At 41.8% G+C, this 16,490-nt stretch overlaps 3 protein-coding genes across 9 annotated transcripts in view; 2 read left to right on the top strand and 1 right to left on the bottom strand.

Annotated features, from left to right (window-relative positions):
- Nucleotides 1–1,055: 1,055 nt before the first annotated feature.
- Nucleotides 1,056–2,668, top strand: LOC121590933. The gene is made up of 2 exons (XM_041911123.1): nt 1,056–1,423; nt 1,492–2,668. The coding sequence occupies exons 1-2, from the start codon at nt 1,239–1,241 to the stop codon at nt 2,630–2,632; spliced, it is 1,326 nt and encodes a 441-aa protein (XP_041767057.1). The 5' UTR covers nt 1,056–1,238; the 3' UTR covers nt 2,633–2,668.
- A 148-nt stretch (nt 2,669–2,816) lies between these two features.
- Nucleotides 2,817–5,319, top strand: LOC121590932 (tubulin alpha-3 chain-like). The gene is made up of 7 exons (XM_041911122.1): nt 2,817–2,925; nt 2,991–3,231; nt 3,301–3,721; nt 3,798–4,003; nt 4,069–4,274; nt 4,346–4,595; nt 4,698–5,319. Exons 1-7 carry the CDS (start codon nt 2,923–2,925, stop codon nt 4,730–4,732), a joined length of 1,362 nt encoding a protein of 453 aa, XP_041767056.1. The 5' UTR covers nt 2,817–2,922; the 3' UTR covers nt 4,733–5,319.
- Nucleotides 5,320–5,475: 156 nt separating this feature from the next.
- Nucleotides 5,476–16,490, bottom strand: part of LOC121590935 (uncharacterized protein ZK1073.1) — a 44,698-nt gene continuing 33,683 nt past the window's right edge. For 4 of the 7 annotated variants that reach the window (XM_041911127.1, XM_041911125.1, XM_041911126.1 and 1 more), the window contains exons 3-10: nt 13,314–13,364; nt 12,249–12,312; nt 11,992–12,109; nt 11,088–11,370; nt 9,702–9,713; nt 7,544–7,656; nt 7,299–7,461; nt 5,476–7,209 (exon numbers count right to left, since the gene is read on the bottom strand). In XM_041911127.1, coding sequence (XP_041767061.1) covers nt 6,970–7,209; nt 7,299–7,461; nt 7,544–7,656; nt 9,702–9,713; nt 11,088–11,370; nt 11,992–12,109; nt 12,249–12,312; nt 13,314–13,364 — 1,044 coding nt within the window. In that variant the 3' untranslated portion in view covers nt 5,476–6,969. Of the gene's footprint in view, nt 7,210–7,298; nt 7,462–7,543; nt 7,657–9,701; nt 9,714–11,087; nt 11,371–11,991; nt 12,110–12,248; nt 12,313–13,313; nt 13,365–15,174; nt 15,568–16,490 lie in introns of all 7 variants that reach the window. The other 3 variants (XM_041911130.1, XM_041911129.1, XM_041911131.1) reach the window with 2 other exon arrangements.

Genomic DNA, 16,490 nt, shown 5'->3' with positions numbered 1-16,490 from the left:
ACCTGGAAGCCAGCTACCGTTTCAGCGCGATACGAAGAGGAGCACAAATCAGGGTGGTTTGTTTGAATTTGTTTAAATGAAGAATCGTAGCCATAGTTAAACTATCTTCTGGCCAAGATAAGCACTAGCTATCGATCAGGAAAGAACAAGAGCTCATTTGGCAATAAGGCGACACGAGCGGCTTCAGATTTCGCTTTCTTCGTATGAAAGTCATTAAAGGCTGTATTATTTCGGTGAAACTGATTCGATTTCATTCTACTGACTATTACTGATTCGAACACTTTACAAATAAATGATGCTTAAAACACATATTAACACTTTAGATTGCGAAAATAAATGAGAAGTCCGATTTGTTCACTAGTTAACTAAGGATTACAAGCAAAACGACAGTTGTCAACAAAGCATCCATAGTATACTGCGATATTTAGTGCACCAAACGTTAGCGTACCAATTATGGACTTACGGAAAAATGCCATTTTTTCGATATGCGATATTTTTGGAAGGTAAATTTTGATATGAAGTCGTCAAATAACTAGTATTTTGCACCAAAATGATAATTTTAACATAAAATAATGGTTAGGTGCTTGAAAATTGCATATATCCTACAGTGCTGCTCTTAGCAAAATGGTAAGAGATACCAAAAATCTTTGCTACACATTTTAAAAGGATGATATGTAACAAACGGAAGTGACCAGTATGGAACTAATGAAGCACAAATGTTTTAAAATGTTCATATTTGAAATGAAAAATCCTGCCTTGTTTTTAGAATGCAAATATACTGTTTTAGAGCGAAAATAGCGTTCGTTATAGCCATAATTGGTGCTATAGCCATATTTGGTACACTTACCCTAATTATCAAACTTTTTGATGGCACTTTTTGTCAACAACCATCTTTTTCAAATATTCAACCGTTAGAATCTGTTAGTGTGCTTAAAAGTTCCACACATAGATGTCGCTGTTCTAATTACCACTGATCAACTGTGGCACATGATGAACTGTGGTTTCTACTTTGACAGCTGGCATGGAATCCAAACAACAACAAACCATCCAATTGTGGATAAATAAACTGATAACACCGGACATTGCTATCATTGCCGAAAAGCAGCACATAAAAATAGTAAAAGAACACGAAGACCGCCGCTTATCTCGACATCCCATTCGACCATTTTGCACGGCAATTGTTCTCGTTGTTTCACAGCGAGCGGGTGTTTGTTTTGCTGTTTTAAACTGGCCAAATCATGACTACGGATAGAAAAACAACTTTCCTCACTGAAGAGCTGCCACGAAAAATTCTTCACTACTGCCCAGAACTCGATGGCGAGGGTAAGATTTCCGATGTTCAACTATCAACGCCAGATCATTTGGATGGTTTTATGTCGACGATTCACAAGCTTTCGTTTAGGTACGAAAGCAACGATGGAACGTAAGTGATATGAATTCCACTTAAAAAGGGAAAACCAGCATTATTCAAACATATGTTTGCTATTTCAGTGTCGCGCAAACGTTGAAACTGATGGTTAAGGTGATGAAGGGTAGCGACGAGTTCCGGGAATCGTCCATGGGCAAAACACAATTCACCAATGAAATCTACATCTACACAAAGGTGCTGCCCGTGTTTCAGGAACTCCTAACCGATACCGGCCTAGCGGGAGACTGGTGTCCGAGGGTGTACTACGGAGAGGCGGGTCACTTTCCAACCTACAGCGACCAGTACGAAACCATCCTAGTGCTGGAGGATATCTCTCCGCTGGGTTACAAAGCGGGACCCCGGCTAGATCTGGAGGAGGAGCATCTGCGCTTAATGGCACGTCATATAGCATCGTTTCACGCGTGCACATACGCCATGCGTATCCGCAACGATGCCCGATTATCCTTCCTAATCGAAGGCATTGCTCCGCTGGACTTTGTGTCAGGAGATAAAACGTTCACCAGCTACGATGTGCTGCTAAAGTTGGGCGCAAACAGGCTGTACACGTATCTGGACGATCATCCCGAGCAGCTGGATAGTGAAGCGTTCAAGCGGGACATGAACAATCTTCGCCAGCGGTACGGTACAACGCCGATCAGTCTGATGCAGGATTTACTTCGTAAGGATGAGACATTCTCGGTCATACTGCACGGTGACTACAACCGCAACAATGTGCTGTTCCGTGCGGATGGCGCTGGCAAGCCGGTCGAGCTAAAGATGTTCGACTTTCAGGAAAATCGCTACGCAACGCCCGTTATCGATTTGACGTTTTATATGTACATGAGCATGACGGAGGAGATGCGCAACCGGTGCTGGGATGCGGTAGTACTGGAATATCATACCGCACTGCTGGAAAGTCTGGCCGCTATTCTAAAAGTACCACAAGAGGATGGTCTGCTGGATCCGTATCGGCTCGAGCCTTTTTTGGAACATTTCAAGCGTCATGCCATGTACGGGGTGATTGTGACGTTACACTTTCTACCCTGGATGATGTGCCCGGAGGAGGAGTGCGAACAGTTGGCGCACCATTTTGCGCGAGACGTACACTCGAAAGAGCTGGCCCACTGGACGCTGGTGTGCGGTGGCGAGGAGGTAGACAAAAGGCTGGTGGGAGTGTTGCGACATGCCAGCAGCAAGGGATATTTTGAGATCGTGAAGGAGTAGATCACGCTTTTAAAATGATTTACTATTTTGTATAATTTGTTTAATAATTTGATGCAGAAAAATCATTTATTTTTTGTTAATTTTTGTATCCCGTCGAAAGTGCATTTATTACAAAACAGTCAATAAAGCTAGTATTCATACCATTACATTGGGGTAATCATCAAAGTAGTCGTGTTTTTGTAAACCTTCAGCTTAAACAATAAACAAATTTCCCGTGCAACGATAAGGATGTTCTAAATTTATCAAGTGAAAATTCAAAAAAATAGTAAACAGAAAACTTCCAATAAAAAATGGTATAAAATAATAAATAAATGCAACGCAAATGCTGCTGAATAATAATTAACAATTCTTAACGCAGCCGAAACGCAACCGTGAAACGATGAGCATCCACCTCGGACAGGCCGGTGTGCAGATGGGTGAAGCAATCTGGACCCAGTACGGTCTGGAGCACGGCATTGGAATGGATGGCCAACGGATGGCAGAGATGGCGGACGGATGCGACACACAGTTCCATGAGTGTCCTGCATTTTATTCCGAGAACGGTGAAGGGCGCTACGTCCCGCGGGCCGTCTTCATCGACACGGAACCGATGGTGATTGGTGGGTAAAAGCATTCCTGCTCCTACCTTTTAATGTAATTTCTGTCTCTCTGTCCACCCGCCCCTACAGACCAACTGCAGGCGGCTGAGATCGGTGAACTGTTTAACCCGGACTATCTCGTCCGCGGTAAGGAAGATGCGGCCAACAACTATGCCCGCGGATACTACAGCCTATCCCACCGCACGCTTGTCGGAGCACTCGAAGCCATTCGGCAAATGGCGGAGGACGCGGACAACTTACAGGGCATGCTGCTGTACCACTCGTTTGGAGGAGGCACGGGTTCCGGCGTGACGGCACATCTGCTTCAGCAGCTAGAGGAAGAGTTCCCGCGGAAGACTCGCCTCTCGTTTTCCGTCTATCCTTCCCCTTACCTGTGCACGAGCGTCGTCGAACCGTACAACACCGTGCTGATGACGCACCGCAGCATGAACAGCATGGAGTGTTCGTTTATGATGGACAACCAAGCGATCTACAGCATTTGCAGTTCCAGGTGGACGGATTTGGTTTTCTTTGAAAGGAAATAAGTTTAAATTTTAAGTGACATTTCCCATCCGCTTCCCTTCTAGGCTTGCTATCGAACGGCCCAGCTATGCGAACCTTAATCAACTGATCGGTCAGGTTGTTTCCGGTGTGACGGCCTCGCTACGCTTCGGGGGCGATCTCAACGTAGACATGAGCGAGTTCCAAACCAATCTCGTCCCTTACCCAAGGCTACACTTTCCACTGATTTCTTTCGCACCCATCATTACCTGTGAAAATGTTAACCATGAAAGTGAGTCTTGCGTAGCAGTGTTTCCGCCGGCATCCGTGTAATGAATGTGCTTCTCACCCATTCAGATCATGATATCGGTGCAATGACGAGGCAGCTGTTCGAACCCGCCTGCCAGATGGTCCGGTGCGGGTCGCCCAGACGGGGCAAATACATGGCCTGCTGCCTGCTCTACCGAGGGCACATACTGCCGAAAGACATTAACGAAGCCATTGCAAGTATCAAGGCCACGCGCAGTGTGCGGTTCGTCGATTGGTGTCCCACCGGGTTCAAGGTTAGGACTGCACACGCAGTGTGGAGCAGGAGCTAGTACTGCGGAAGTTTAGCTTTTTTTTTCGCTTGCAGATTGGCATTAACGCGATGCCTCCGAAAATGGCCCCCAATGGCGATCTAGCGCCGGTCCGACGGTGCGTAACGATGCTCGCCTCCACTACCGCCATCTCGGACGCGTGGAGCAACATCGACGAGAAGTTCGACACCATGTACCGGAAGCGTGCGTTCGTGCACTGGTTCGTCGGGGAGGGCATGGAGATGCAGGAGTTTAGTGAGGCTCGCGAAAATCTCGCCTGTCTCGAGATGGACTATCGGGAGGCAGGTTCGTCTGGTTGCGTCCGGCAGTAGCATATCTGTTTGAGCTGCAGCTGAAAGGCTTCGTCTAATCGATTGGTTTTTGCTTTTTATTTCCCTCTTTTCGCAGATAGTGGAGTGTCCAGTGACGCGTCTGAATTTTAGCAAATCAAGCAAATCAAACAATTTCGTTTCGGAAAAGATAAAAATGGCAACAAACGCACACACACACACGCGCACGGTTTTCGTCAACTATATTCACTAAGTAAGATATATGTACTAATATTTGCGTTTAGAGGGCGTGTTTGGGCGTTCTGACGCGCACGCATTTAATCGTTTCGCATGATTAATGGTGGTATTAGTTATAAGATGCAAATGGCGCTTGTTTTTTGTTTTCTTTTTTTTTTGAGGAGGACTACGCGTCCTCTACCAATAATTTGCGACCATCATTCATTCAACCGCGGTCGGCTTTCTAATTGTTGCAGCTTCTACACATGTTAGCCAACGGCGGCATCCAGTACCGGTCCACGGTGAGAAGTTTCGCAACGTTCTTTGCTCAAAGGTAGCCTCCTTGTTTGCCTCCTTGCCTTCGGAGCAAGTGACGCATGGCGCGCATCAACCTGAATGATTAAAACTAAAAAAAAACCAATAGAACACATGCTGTTTGTGCCTAGCTCCTCAGCTCGGTAGCCTGCCTAATGATCACAACACGCAACTAGACGATCAAAGCGGCTTGGTTATTGCGCTCGTGCAACGAAAGCCTAAACGCTCAACGCTAGACAATGGCTCCCTCTAGGAGAAGACTGGCTAATGCGCGTAAATTAGCATTTTCCGATGCAGTTTTTTCTTTGTATTCATTTTCTACCTGTTAAAGGTCTCCAATTTTGCATTTTTGACGATTTCGTTTGTTTTTTTTTGTTTTGTTTTTTTATTAGCTTCTTCTACTTCTGTTGGCATATTTAGTTTATATTGGCTTGTTAATCAATGTGTCCTGTTTGTTTGCAATCCTTTTTTTTTGTTACCTTTTTCCACTTTCATTCTTTTCCGTTTGCTTCCTTTTTCACTTTCAACGCAGAATACTTAGAAAGACTTACACGCACTAGCTCCCTTTTCCAAGTTTCGTTTTGCTGTCTTTGTTATGTGTGGTTAAATGTTGGCCACTCTTGGCATCCTCTCCGCCACCTTCTCGCCATCGTATTTGGTTCAGGGTAAAAAGAGACAAAATATAGGTATATAGGCTTTTTGTATATACTTTTTGTGTATAGTTTTAATGAGTTGTTCTCGTACTTTGTTGCTTCTCTGCTGAAGACTTTTCTTTCAATTATGATTATGAAAACGGTGCTGCTCCATCGCTCTACTTGCTACATGTATATATGTGTTACGAGTTAATTATACGTTGCTTCATTCCACTTCTTCAGCCGTCTTCCCCACCAGGGCTGGCTAATTTTTAAATAGTTGTGTGTGAGTGTATACGCCTGCTCTATATGAGTAAGGAGTTTGTAAGGGGTTTGTGTATATATATAGGCTCTCTAGAAATCATACAAATCGATCGATACTCTATCGAATATATCTCGCAGAAGCAGCGAAATATATCAAATAGAAGCAGCAATGGTAGTGGCAGCAGTAGTGCCCTCATACAAAATCTGAAATCGCTCAGCTTCGCCGAGAAGTTTGGGAGCGAAATGATGCTCGAAGTGACTCCCCTTCGGCTGTCCGTTCCTGAAAGCCCTTCCGGCAAGACAATGTTTGTTTCTGCGGAAATTGTGCAACAAGAGCAACCAATTTGATAATGGTGCACACGTACCCTCGGTCTGTAGTAAAGCAACAGTCAGAGAGTTTGTTTGGGAGCCGATTCGTTAAAAACGCTTTTAGTTTTCAGTGTTTGAGGTTACAAAGGTTTCGTTTTGGTTTTGTTTTGTTTTGTTTTTATTTTTATTTTGCCTATTCTGTGGCTCTACATTTAGATAAAAATATTTCCCACGAGTTAACAGTACGTGCTTGTTCATGCGCTAAATGTTGCTATACTTGAATACATCGTTCACTACGCTAGGTATATGCAAGGAAGTAGATGTCGTTTGACGTTGGTTTTGTTTATGTTTTTTTTTCTTTAAATGGTGGTTTTGTTTCTGGTTTCTTGTGTGTTGCAAATTCAAACGTTCCGCGAAATTGGATATCATTTTCCAGCTATCATCGGGACACACGTACTCTATCTCGCTCTCTCTGTTTTCTTTTTTTCTCTCTAAACCACTCACTGCGAAACGGTCGCAGTCGAGAAACATCATCGGAAAATGGGGAAGCTTTGCCGAGGGGAAACAAAACCTGAGCCCTTACTGTTCCTCCGCTTCGTCCGGCACTTCCTCGTCGAATTCCGGCCCGTTGTTACCCGACCGGCACAGATCGTTCTATTTCTTGATCGGGGGCAGCTGTTCGTTGATCGTGACGCTGAGCCGCCGGATGTTGGGCTTGTCGTAGTCCTCCATGGACATGCCACGGGACAGGCGCCGTGCGCCCGTCGATCCTTCGGTCGAGCCGCTGGAGCTGGTCGAGAACGCACGGTTCCGGTCGACACCGGGCATAGCGACCGACGTCAGCAGGCCCTGGCCCTTGCAGAACAGCAGAATGGACTGGGCCACCTTGGCGGGCTGAAATAAGTAATATTGTGAATATGAGATACAACTTTTGAGTTCGATAACCTGTTCGCAGTGCGGTGCAGACAGTGGTTTGCACTTACAGCGTCCGCCAACACGTCACCAGCACGTTCCACCTTCAGCAGCGTAACCTTCTCCTTGTTCAGATCCTTGTACAGCTTCTCGACAACGCTGGCGTACGGGCTCATGATGCCGGTAATCAGCAGACAATCGACCTTGCAATTCTTCAGGGGCAAATCTTTGCGCCTGCATATGAAAAGCAAAAGATAAGCGTGTGCCCGTGCAACCGCCCCAAACGGAACTGCTCCGTCGCTTCCGCTGTACTTACGACATAAATGCTTTGACGTATTGCTTTAGATTTTTGCTGTTCAGCGAACTATGCAGACGGCTCTGGAACTCGGACACAATCTTCTCCTTGTCCGGGTTGTCGCCCACCAGTTGCTGCATTGCCGTAATGAGTTTCAGGTGTTCAATCGAACGGGAACGGAAGAAGGGTAAGAAAAAAGGAGTAATTAAAGAAAAGGACACCTTCACAATGATGTATTGCACTCGATCGAGGAGGATAGAACGATCGAGTGATCATTTAGGAGGCACTACAGGACAGAGCAGGAAGTGTAAGAAACGGGCAGCAATAATGCAACAACGGCTAAACGGGCTAAACACACATAACACAACATTGAACGTGACGGGCTGCAACGATTTCATTCGTGAGCTACAGTAAACAGCTACACCTCGCTAGGTCCCATGTTACGCTCCAGCAGAGATTGGTCATTGCTTTGCTTTACTGAGAAACGTTTTCTTCTGATTGTCAATTAGCAACAATTAGCTCAAGTATGTCAATTGCTAGGAATTTGTCTTACACTAATACCATTAACTTACATAATACATAACGCCTAAGCTTAATGTTAATATAACTTATATCATAAAATTGTTTATATATTTCATTTTAAAATATGTTATTAAAGCTTATATAGGAGACCCATGATATACGACCGACCCGAGTTACGATTATTAATTGAAACGACGATGTTGATTTTGTCAGTTTACAGTTGTTGCATCAATGAAAAGATTTAATTTTTGATTTTGCATCGAATTTCCAAAAAACTAATTTAGTTTAAACACACTATTCAGGTATTCCCCGATATACGCTCATCAACTAAGTAAAGCTATACGGATATAGGATATATACAAATTGTACTGATTCTACACATCAATTCATTAAAATAACACTTTTTTGAATTTTAAAAAATATTTAAAAAGATCTTAAAATGCAATCATCAGTTGAAATCATATTAATTGACTAATTTATCTAAAGCATTACAATTCAAGTAGAATTATACGAAAATTAGCTATAATCGGACTGAAAATCTCAAAATTCGTCTAACACGAAAAGTCGAGATACGCGGTTGCCTTCGGTCTGTATTTGTAGTGTATCTTGGAATGCGATGCATTGACGGATATTCGACATAGATTTTTTTTTCAATTAACGCCTTGCTCTGGGACCTTTCAGCGGTTCCAAACACAGTCGTATGTCGAGGGTTTCTCCTGTACTAGAAAATGTAATCATTCGATCATCATAACATTTGTCTACTCAACAGTTTGACTACGGAAGGGAGTTGTTAGATTTGGCATGTTCCCGAGCTACCGAATCAAATCCGGTAACATCACTGAAACATGTCTCTCTATCATATCTATCATATTTTAATATAGTATACTGCAAAATGTAATAACTTTAAATTTCACAAAATAGCCCATTCTAAGTCGATAATCGCGTAACTCGGGTATAGACAGTATATAGCAAACATGTGTTTGGAATACTCTGGTAGGCTGAGTTTCGTTAATAAACAAAAAATATTGTGAACAACGTTTAAAACAATAAAATTCAACACAAATAGACAGGGTTAGTTCCGGAAGTTTTGTTTTCCCGAAAGATTCTTAATAACTACAAAATAAATTGATAGATCTTTGTATACAATTTGTAAAAAAATATCTAAATAATACAGGTATTTTGTTTAGTTAGTTACGCAACAATTGAGTTTCCATTTCAGAATCCGATTAGTATAACTTATCCTTAAAGTGAATAGTTTTTTTAAAGGTTTTTCTTCATATTTACAGGATAGATTTGTGTTAGTAGCATCATAACGTAACATTTATGATCGATTTGATATCGACTTTATTCATCCCCTGGAAACAACCATCTTACTGCGTAACCATAAAACTACCTCTAAACAGCAACAACATCGAACAAAGAAACCAAACCACCAAATTCAACCAGTATTAAGTAACGTTTGAAAGGTGCAGCAGAACGATCTTTTCATTTGTGTGCACACAAAGAGAAAACGATCAGCCACGCAAAGCGAGCAAAGGTAGGTGGGTCCTTCCTCCCAGTGAGTCTAACGAGCAGGTTCTAGTGAAAAACAGAAGCTAAGAGAACACATACTAACAAAGCTAGCTAAAAACACAATCAACACGATTACGCTAAATACCTCGGAGAAAACCTGCGTGAGATTTTGGTTTTGGGTTTGGTTGGCAGAACGAAACATAAATTGTGATGTTTTGCAGGATGCGGAGGATGTCGAGGTTGCATGGTGGAGTATATTCGTTGTAATTGATATTTGGTTTTAATTTGTTGTTTTTTGTTTGATTTTTTTTATGTGTTAGCGATGTGTTGCATTGATTTTGCATTTTTATTGCGATTGAATTGTTGAGGGGACATTTTTGTTTTGTGATTATCATTTCCACAGCAGAAATGTAAATCGATTCGATTCAGTAGTAATTAAGCCGCATCACACGTACACAATGTATACAATGTAACGGTTTTGTTTTTGCCACAATCGCAATACAAACGCAACAAAAAACCGTATGAATAGTTTCCGATCATAAATCATTCGTCGTAAATGAACGACACGTCGGGGTAAAGGGGAGAAAAAAGAGAAAAGGAAAACATTTATGTTTAATAATTGGATGCTGATAACACTGTATGTTTGTATGAATTGTACGGTTCATTAGGTGCGTTCATTATGCAGTTTTGTTGCTGTTGATGAATGGTTTAAACATCCTATAACGATTATTGTATTGGCTATTAGTGTTCAATATCGAGATAGTAGCGTTTAGGATGTTTATTCCAAGAATTAACTTTCTTAGAAATAGTTTTAGCTTTCTTTTGCTCTCATCTCTCTAATGGAATATACTTTCAAATACCTCATACATCGATATGAGGCTGTTAATTATTACTTACTCTGCTTTTGCATTCTACCTTTGCAACATGTTATCATTAAAACTAGTGAACCACTTGGTAAAATGTATGTTTAACAGACTTTTTAACTCATTTAAGAATAGTTTTTAGACTCCTTTTATAACGTAAGATTGATCGGGATTAAATAATTATTTAAATGCAATAAGGCGGAGAACCATACATGTTCATTCGTATGAACATTGCACTATTCTCCAGTGATTAACATGAAAACATACGTGTAAAGGTTTACTTTTGAAAACAGGTGCAAAAATACACTGGACACCGAAACGGTCACGAACGAAGAACAGAACAGAATCGTAAGAAACGGCAATCTCTAACGACACCGCTCCCTAAACCATCTAGTAAAACATCGAAAGCCAATTCAAAATGGAAGTAAAAAAACACTTTAAACTTTATCGTAAAAAGTGGCCAAAACGAAAATGCCAAACTAATTTCGTGCTTGACGACATCAAGAAAATAACACTTCCCCCTCAAAACAAAACAAAAAAGAAAATAATGTAGATTTTCCCCAAACGCGTTCCGTTTTTTTTTTGAGTTCGTGAGCGATACAACGATCGTCTTGATCGTACAGTATCGTGTGATCCCCATCTAAACCATCTACCTTTTCAATACTTACGTAGCCAAACTTGTGATACAGCAGAAAGTCCTCGGCCGACTGGCCCACTTCGTCGCCCTTCCACGAGATAAACTTCGTCTTAAACACGTCCAGCACGGACGCGGCCGAACCGGTAACGTTGATCAGAATCAGCCCCAGGCAGCGGGAAGGATGGGCGAGTCCGAACCGGGCCAGCACGTTAGCGCCCGCACCCTCGCCAACACCGATCACGTACTTTACGTGCAGGAAGTCGAGCACCGTGACCAACTCTTCGCCCAGCAGCTGCAGCGATGGGAACTGGAAGCTTTAGGGAGTCATCAGGTAGGGAGTATAGGTGAAGAGAAAGTGTTTAGTTTAGGAAAAGTTTTAGAAAGAAGGAAATGTTTTAGTTGAAAAAATTAGTATTCAAAGTGTTTTCTATTGTGCAACTTCTTTATTTAATTATATATTGCATTTATTACCATTTATGTTTTTTTTTGTTGAATAATCGACACATATTGAAAGGTATGTTTCCTTACTGTTTTCCAGATTTTTTTTTTATTTCAAAAAGTAATATTTTAAATGACAAACCGCGTCATTCGTCAATGACGTCAATTGATAGAGGGCGCCTGGTACTTTGTACATAACCTTGGATGTATATTGAATCAAACGGCCAAACCAGGACGCTTGCATGTAAAAAACTCTCCAATCATATCACACAAATGAACCATATCCATTATAATAACTTATTTATTTCATCATCAAACGGAAAGCTTCAGCTTCCAAGCAAATCCCAGGCAAAAAGGCAAAAACCCCGTAAGCTTCAGTATTAATTTGTAATCTCTTCATTGCTAAGCTCATTTTCATTCAGATGATATACGTGGATACTTCTCTCCCCTCCCTCTCCCCTCCCCCTCCCCACAACCCTCCTTGTCGGTATACTTACGAGTCGGCCAAATTGGGCGCATTATCCGCATGGCCGGGTACATCGATGTGAATAAAGCACGACCGTTCTTTGATTTCAATCATGCACGCACTGTTGACGAACTCCTCGAACGATGAATCTACCCGCCAGAACAAGTGGTTCAGGCAAGTGCAAATGAAGAGAAAGACAAAAGTACAACACATAGACACGCACACGCACCCATTAGTAACGATGGATGGGCTTTTGTTCATTTGATTTTTGGCACCGCAGATACTTACGGTTCGTCCCCAGATCGTGCACGGTAAGGAAGACGGCTCGCTTTTCCTGTTGTGAAAGATCGCCCTGTGAAACGAACGAACAGACAAAAAACACGAGCTGGCTTTAATGGCAAAGCAATACGAAGAAAGTTGGGAAAATACGATCCCATCTAAAGGGAAGTAGCAAGTTAGGAGCAAGTTTATTCATTCATCCAGTTTCATTTTGTTCCGCTGCTCGTGCCCTGTTTGCACTTTGCGCTTTTCTAACATTGTGTCTTGGGGTAGAGGCGTTACCCCGGTATTGAGTGTACGTGCGATGGTGGAGAAACCAACGCCCAGAGAGAGATACAGAGGGAGAGAGAGAGAGAGAGAGAGAGAGAGAGAGAGAGAGATAGAGAGAGAGAGAGGGAACAGCGAAACAACTGATCAACGGTATAAGATCTGCCCGAGATGCGGCAGGAAAGTTTTCTGTCACTGTAGGAAGGAAAGTTTTCTCTCGGAAATGTGAGCAATATGATGTCTGTTAAACAAAGCTGAGTGAGGTAGGGTAGAGTTTGGGGAAACTATCTCACCCGTCATCGTGGGAAAGTTTTGTTTTTTCGAGTTTATGTGACTCATGAAAAGCAATCGATGGAAGAATTTGCCCTTTTTCGAAGCAATATATTTGTTCGCTTTTTGTGTTATTTTTTGTTTTGTATTGTTTCTTGTTTTGTCTTTAATTTTCTTCACAACGCTGAGCAGGAATGCAGAAACTTGGGTTAAAAACAAGCTGAATAATAGTTTTTTTCTACCAATTTTGTTTATCTCACAGCAATGTAAATATAATTAGTGCCTGTCCCAATGGAAGGGAATAGTATGATGATAACAAGGATATTGAATCAGCAAGATCGAGCTACCATCGAAAGTGGAAAAGTGAATGAAAGTTTCGAACATAGAAACTTAAGCAATATACAAATATAGGTTTTTCAATGTTTATGTTGGACGTTTTGAAGTGAAAAATAAAGTAATAATTGCATTACATTCAAGGGTATTTAATGATGTTTGAGGTCTTTTTTGTACCAGTTACAAATGTTTTTAATAGCTTACCTGTACTGTGACGATGATTTCACCGCTCTTCTCCGTATTAACTGCATAGCGCTGTAGGGGTAAATGAAAAAAGGAAAAGAACAAAATCACTATTAAATAAACGTTAAGCTTGCATCGGCGAACTTCATTCGTATATTTATTACACCCTTCAGTGCACATGTCAAACTTAAGCCGATGTTAACATTAATCAACACCCAGGCAATATAATTGCATTACATCCTTCTTGCACCTCTCCCGCTTCATTATCCCGTGGACCCGGGGGGGGGGGAATTATCTTATCACATGATGGATAATCGTTAACGAAGGGTTTATACATTCATCAAACGAAATCAATATCGCATCATAAAACACAGCCCGCCCGTACACACGCCCTGGATTGTGGCACTCGTCGTGATGCAAACACGTCCGCCCAGTCCGCCCACCCAAGCTAGGCCGGGATGGATCGATCGAAAATTGCAATCAGCAAGCGGCCATTACATTCAAATTGCATCCTCCACTGCAGATGACCGATGGTGGAGGAAGGCTGGAGCGAACGAGTTCCAGCACTCTGCATACAGTAATGCGATACAGAGGATGGTAAGTTATCTAGACGAGATACTTGATGCCGGTTTCACACGTTGTCACAATCAGGACGGCAAGTATTGAGATGAATGTTACATTGCCGGTGTCATGTGTTCCAACTCAATGTAAGCATTCGCTCAGTGGAACGTAATGGAGCCAGCGACAGGCAAGAATTGTGCAGGGAATTCTGTTGAATTAGATTATAGAACTGCTTTTAGAAATGCGAAAAAAGATGAATTAGTTTCCCTTTTACTATATTTTATATTTTTTGTGTCAAACAATCTTCTTCATAGTTGAGCTAGTTACTTGGTTGACCCGTATTATTTTTTTCGATCACCTTTCAAAGCATTTTTAAAGTACTTTGCATACTTGCTTATAGAAGGCTTCATAAAACATGAATGAAAGCAGAACCTCCTAATCCTAATCTGCTCATCTGCCACACCTACCCACGACACTATCCATTCACAGTACAATCAACGATAAATCTCAATGCCCCAGTTCAGCTTGTCAACGAGGGGCATCACAAATGGTTTCTGTTTACCATGCGAAATGCTATATTTCTCTGGAGAAAATCCAGTTTTCCAATTTCATCTGCTTCTTTTGCTTTGTTCACAATTCACAGCGCAATGACGGATGAAGATATACTGCTTCCTACTACTCTCTTATCGCCAAAGCTTTGCAGCTCTGACGGTTTAAAGATGCATCTGTAAAGGCATCTGTTTATATGAGACTTTAACACTGATGAACCACACCATTATACAGATTGTTTGTGTTGCCATTTACAAAAAAAAAAGAAACCAACACATTTGCGTAGTGCCGATTTTGCACAATTCCATTAAGTCACTCGAATCAATTCCTTGCCCATGCACATAGTGCCGTCCATATTTCACTCGCTCGAATGGTACTGCTGTTGTAAATTTATGAAAACTCCTACTCGCGCATTGTGCTCGGATTGGATCCGTTCCGGTGCGGCAGCTCAGCGACTCCGATTCGTACCGCCCTGGGTATGTGGTGAGGGATGAATAATCCATGAGCTAAATCAACCAGATCCATCTGGACGCTATCGTACGATAAGGGGATTTGTGTGTGAGTGTATGTGTGTGTGTGTTAGTTGGAAAGCAACAGGAAAAGCTATTCCCACTCGAATGCATTGTTTCATTTGCATGAAAAACTCACTCGCTTGTAAAAAAAGAATTCTTGCACTTTCGTATCCCTGCTCTGCTCACCTCGCTTCTTCCCACCCACCGAACACACGCTCACACGGTAATACAGGTATTTGAAACATATTTTTCGCATTTACCCGTCGTCCCATTTGGCAGCACAAACATAAATCGAACGCTGCGTTACGATGCTGTGAAGCGAGCCCGGTTCCGGTTTTCGCCGATGCCGTCGCTGTGTGTCCACTCCGCTTTCTGCCGTGCGCTTCGTTACGGGAAAGTTTTCACCTCGGCCACTTCGCACACAGCTTCTTGGCTTCCCTGTTTTGTTTAGGGTCAATTTTATGATATTTTTTTTATATTCTTATTTATCGTTTCACTTTGCTCTGGCTCAACTTGTTGCGCTTCTGTTTACCGGACGGGCGTTGGGTTAGGATTGAAAGTTCTACAGAATGCCCGTGTTGCCGTGCTTGTTTGGAGCCACATTACAGATAAACACATAAATACACACACTTTACAATTCAGTTTAAGGGGTGCTTTCAGAGAATAAACAATTATATCGTCACTCAATGATCTTTTTCTTGTTTGGATTGATATTCGAATGCTTTGCTTTATATTATTTAAATATTTTAACATATTCTAGCATCTGTATATGTATGTATTATGTTATGATCTCTCATCGAATGCTTTTTTTTATTTTCAATTTGATTGCTAAACGATATTTTCAATGGATTTAACTTTAACCCATATTATGTTGGTAATAACAACCAATAATATTCATGTAATCATTATTCTTTTTATTAACGCATTTTTATAAATTTGACATCATTTTTGTTCTGTGATTGGAGATAGTTTCATATAGTAATGTTAGTTAGTAATTGAATTCTTCATAATTAATTACAACGCAGAAATGATTATTAAAGATAAAGTATAAAAAATATCAGTAATTGTTCTAACACCATTGAAATGACATTATGTATTGGTAGAGAATGTTTCCAGTTTTGGGTGGCTGCTTTGTTCATGTGTCCTGAATAACCATTTCTAAAAATTAAACTTTTTTTCTCTGTTTCCTATACGTTTCTTACAATTTCGTTCCATCCATCGATTCCATCGAACACTTTCACAATTTTACATTCCTTACAGAACGTTGCACACCCACACACAAAAATGCGCTTTTTTCCATTGCTCTCGGTCAATATTTGAGTTTCAATTTCATCCTCCGGCCCGCATGTTTGGCTCGTGCGCTTCCATTCCATTTCCGCTGCTGCACCCTGCTAGCAAACAATCAACTGCTCGCTCGCTACCACGCTTCCCATTTTTACAATATTGACAGCCACATCGGAACCCTTTCACTTTCCAAGCTCCACACCGCACCTGAGCGTCCTTACTTTCGCTCGTCCTTCGTGGCTACCCGGTGGGTGGGCTCATTTTAACAGCAAGCTAATATTTATTTTACAGC

This window comes from Anopheles merus, chromosome 2R (assembly GCF_017562075.2).
Source record: "Anopheles merus strain MAF chromosome 2R, AmerM5.1, whole genome shotgun sequence".
Lineage (NCBI taxonomy): Eukaryota > Metazoa > Arthropoda > Insecta > Diptera > Culicidae > Anopheles > Anopheles merus.
Note: the sequence above shows the minus strand (reverse complement) of the source record. Positions and strands in the feature narration are given on the sequence as shown.

Excerpts from the sequence above, each read along its gene's own strand:
- LOC121590932 (XM_041911122.1), top strand. Across the intron at positions 3,232-3,300 it reads CACGGAACCGATGGTGATTG|ACCAACTGCAGGCGGCTGAG; the intron begins GTGGGTAAAAGC and ends CCGCCCCTACAG. Across the intron at positions 4,596-4,697 it reads GATGGACTATCGGGAGGCAG|ATAGTGGAGTGTCCAGTGAC; the intron begins GTTCGTCTGGTT and ends CTCTTTTCGCAG.
- LOC121590933 (XM_041911123.1), top strand. The coding sequence starts at position 1,239 with ATGACTACGGATAGAAAAACAACTTTCCTCACTGAAGAGCTGCCACGA. Across the intron at positions 1,424-1,491 it reads TACGAAAGCAACGATGGAAC|TGTCGCGCAAACGTTGAAAC; the intron begins GTAAGTGATATG and ends TTGCTATTTCAG.